Source organism: Triticum aestivum, chromosome 4A (genome assembly GCF_018294505.1).
Source record: "Triticum aestivum cultivar Chinese Spring chromosome 4A, IWGSC CS RefSeq v2.1, whole genome shotgun sequence".
Taxonomy (NCBI): domain Eukaryota; kingdom Viridiplantae; phylum Streptophyta; class Magnoliopsida; order Poales; family Poaceae; genus Triticum; species Triticum aestivum.
Genome location: NC_057803.1, coordinates 685,988,536 through 685,992,666, shown reverse-complemented (window position 1 = coordinate 685,992,666; position 4,131 = coordinate 685,988,536). Strand labels below are relative to the sequence as shown.

General features: G+C 45.2%; 1 protein-coding gene across 1 annotated transcript; it reads right to left on the bottom strand.

Moving 5' to 3' along the window:
• Nucleotides 1–2,412: 2,412 nt before the first annotated feature.
• LOC123083127 (transcription factor MYB8) lies at nucleotides 2,413–3,824 on the bottom strand. Its single transcript, XM_044505255.1, has 3 exons — nucleotides 3,494–3,824; nucleotides 3,192–3,321; nucleotides 2,413–3,090 (listed from the first exon to the last, which is right to left on the bottom strand). Exons 1-3 carry the CDS (start codon nucleotides 3,624–3,626, stop codon nucleotides 2,592–2,594), a joined length of 762 nt encoding a protein of 253 aa, XP_044361190.1. The 5' UTR covers nucleotides 3,627–3,824; the 3' UTR covers nucleotides 2,413–2,591.
• Nucleotides 3,825–4,131: the final 307 nt, after the last annotated feature.

Here is a 4,131-nt window from a genome sequence, read left to right as displayed (position 1 = left end):
AATTGGGGTCATTTCAAGGATATCAATAAACAGCGTGCTCTCACACAGAAGCTTCCTTGAACATAGTGATTTTTTGGACATTCATGAAATGACCTCAACTTTTGCCAGTGGGTGGTCATGCCCATGGTATGCATTAATGCCTTGTTTCAAGGAAAAGAGTATTTAAAATCATAATTTAAACAGGTACTTAAAACTATTATTTATGTTTTTCCTTGTTTCCACGCGCAACAATGCATCGGCCCAGTCGGGTGGCCTCCTGTGAAAAGCGTATTTAATTCTAGCCTTTTTTCAATTCGTGAACATTTTCCAAATGGATGATTTTTTATCAAATTTGTAAACTTTTTTGCCAAATTCATGAATTTTTTCAGATCAATGAACGAATTTTAAATTTTGCAAACTTTTTTCCTCCTTGGAGCTAGGGGTGGGCAAAAATACAACAAACCTAAGACCGAACCGATGCCAAAACCAAAAAAAAACCAAATTTTTGGTGTTGGAAAATTTTTGCCATATGTAGCGATCAACACATGCCTGCGGTCGATTCCACGGGCCAAACTGATCACTTGCATGCAAGGCATATACTACTTGTTTTCTGCTTTTTGTTGCAGCCTACATGTATGTATATGCAAGCAACACACCTTGCCATTCGTGGTTTTAGTCCCACCTCGTTTGGTTACACGGAGGAGGCAGTAAGCTTGGCTATATAATAGTGCAGTCTGGTTGCACGGTTGTTGGTTTTTAAAATTAGAAAAAATGTTCATAGATTAAAGAAAAATTCACAAGATTACATGAATGTGACAAAAAAATCTTGAAATTGAGAAGGTTCATTGATTTGAAGAAATATTCATGATTTTGATATAAAAAAAGGTCACAAATTTGACAAAAAAATTGACGAATTTGATAAGAGTTCGCGAAATCGAAAAAATTCATCAATTTTAAAAAAGCTCATGAATCTGCTAGAAAAAATTCACTAATTTGGTAAAAGTTTGCAAAATTGAAAAACATTAACTACTACTACTCAACAACAACAAAGTCTTTAGTCTCAAACAAGTTGGGGTAGGCTAGAGGTGAAACCCATAAAATCTCACAACTAAGTCATGGTTATCGCGCATGGATATCAAGCTTTCATGCACCTGTGTCCATGGCTAGTTCTTTGGTGATTTCCAGTCCTCCAGATCTCTCTTTACGGACTCCTCCCATATTAACTTCGGTCTACCCCAACCTCTCTTGAATTATCAGCATGCTTTAGCCGTCCGCTATGCATTGGAGCTTCCGAAGATCTGCGCTGAATATGCCCAAATCATCTCAGACGATGTTGGACAAGCTTCTCTTCAATCGGTGCTACCCCAATTCTATCTTATATATCATCATTTGGACTCAGTCCTTCCTTGTGTAGCCACACATCCATCTGAACATGTGCATCTCCGCCACACCTAACTGTTAAACATGTCGTCTTTTAGTCAGCAAACACTCAGCGCCATACAACATTGCAGGTCAAATCGCTGTCCTATAAAACTTGCCTTTTATTTTTTGTCGCACTCTCTTGTCAGAGAGAACGCCAAAAGCTTGCCTCTGTTTCATCCATCTGGCTCTGATTTGATGGTTCACATCTTCTTAAAAAGTGGGGCGTGGAGTCGAACATCCGACCTCAAGCTACAAAGCACCATTGATAGCCACTCGAGTTGGACATTGCGGGTCGAAGAACGTTCATTCATTTGAATAAAAGTTCACACATTTAAAAGATAAGTTCACGAATTTAAGAAAATGAAAAAAGAAACATAAAAAGAATAAAACCGCAAGAAGAAAAGGCCAAACAAAACAAAACAAAAAAGAAGAAGAAAACCAAACTTAGAAGAACAAGAATAAAAAAATAACTAGGCACGACAAGTCAGTTGTCCCACTTGGTTACAGCGGGTGGATGTAAACCAAGAGGGCGACCCATCATACGTATGAAATTAGGTACAATTTAGCAAAGGTCAATTTTACCATTTATACATTTAGTAGGGAGTGTATCGAAGCGGGGCTCAACGAACAATTATATGAGAAAAGCTTAGCTACAAAAGCTAAGCGACAATGCATTGAGAGATTAGTTGCTACATTCTTTTATGCACTTAACACCTCATCTTTAAGCATCAATGCATTGGAAGAGGCCTTGAAGGAAAAACAGAGATTATTCCTATTCAACAGGTGTTAATTAATTCTTAACAATAAGCAGCAACGGATATATGGCACGTGCGGTCGTACGGATAGAGCAATGCTACACTCACGGGGTGTTTACGGGGTTTTACGGGGTTGATTAAGTATTAATGGCTAGGATTTAATTAAGGGCAGCGGGCCCATCAGTGAAAATTAGGGGGGGGGGGGGGGGGGGGGGGGGGAATTATGAGAGGGCACGTTGGCCACCCCGTAAAGGTCCGTCGGATGCACCCCGTGAGTCTAGTATTGCGCGCACGCGCGGCGGTAATAGATTGCTCGCCGCCGTTGACGACATTGTTTTAGTCAGTTCAGTTCAAGCACCAGCCGTTATTTTTTCCCCCGAAAAAGCACCAACCGATATAAGTAAGTATACTACACCCAATACGAAACCGAGCCATTCAAGGTACTCGCGGAGCAGCTCCAACCAGCTTCCAGTCGGCGATGGAGCAGGCGTGGTTGGTGGTGCCCGACTTGGTAGTAGTAGTAGTGCTACTCTCCGTCAGATCGAACAGCTGACTGCCGTCTACGAGGTTGTTCCACTGCTCGCCGGTGTCGGAGCCGGAGCCGGACGGGTCAGAGCCCACCGTGCTGGAGCTCGACACCGCCGGCTGTACAAGTACAACGCCATGCTGGAGCTGCAGCGGGTCCGTGTCCACGTAGCGAGTGATGGAGTCCGGCAGCGTCAGGGCTCCATGGCTGCACGCGTTGCTACCTGCCTCAAGGTGGGATGGCAGGATGTACTGGGCGTCGCCGTTCCTGCTGCCCTCGTCGACCACCGGCTCGTGGGTGTCCGGGTCGATGCCACGCCGGCGGAGCTTGTGCTTGATGGAGGCGTTCCAGAAGTTCTTGACCCCGTTGTCCGTCCGCCCCGGCAGGCACGCCGCGATCAGAGTCCAGCTGCCCATCCAATGCATGAATTTCCTCGTCAATGGTGAAATGAACAACCTCCTCGTCGATCAATCAATCCGCCTTGCTAAGTCGGATGAGTTTGTATGTACCTGTTGCCTATGATGGAATGGAGTTGGATGATGAGATCTTCCTCTTCCTGCGAGAGCGCGGCCCGCTTCAGGTCCGGCCGGAGGTAGTTTAACCACCTCAGCCGGCAGCTCTTCCCGCCCCTCTCAATGCCTATTAATTGCAACCATACAACACAATTACTCAAAGGATAATTCCATCAAACTAGGAGTAGCTAGCATAGCGATTCGGACTTGCACACACAGAGCATGATAAAATCAGATGTGTTAGCACTATACAATCGACCGTGACGCGAGTTACTGTGCACACTCTCTACACAGTATACCTGCTAGCCTGGGGATGTCGCTCCAGCGGCCGAGGCCATGCTTGGCGATGTGGTTCGTCAGCTTGGCGTCCTCCTCCGTCGACCAAGGGCCTCTCGTCGCCGGCTTCCTGGGGCCGCGCGGCGCCTTCGACATGCCACGCTCAGCTGCCGAACAAGAATGCCGCTCTTCAGCTCAGCTATCCTATCGGCGCGGCGGTGTAGGCAGAGCAGCAGACCGATAGCTTGTTGGAAGCTGGCGGAGGAGACGACCAAGGCGTTGTGTTTATCACCACTCCATATATGGATATTAGGTATCTCCCAATTAATGCTCCAACCCCTCCTCGTTGGAAGGACACATCAGGGTTTTTCTTCCGTGGTGCGTGCCTTTTTTTTTCCTGGAGAAAAGACTAGCACCATTGTTGACATCTGCTTCCTTGAGAAAAGAAAAGACTAGCACTTTTTCCTTCATATTGCTTTATGATCACATAAACGATATTTTTCATTTCCTGTCCACCTCTCTTAGAGAGATTATCTTTAGTCCATGTACCGTTCCTACACATGAGCCACAAAAGCACTTCAATTTTAAGTGGAATGTTAGCAAATCAATTTTTGTAACAGGACATCTAACATGTACGGCCCAAAGCATACGATACATGGAT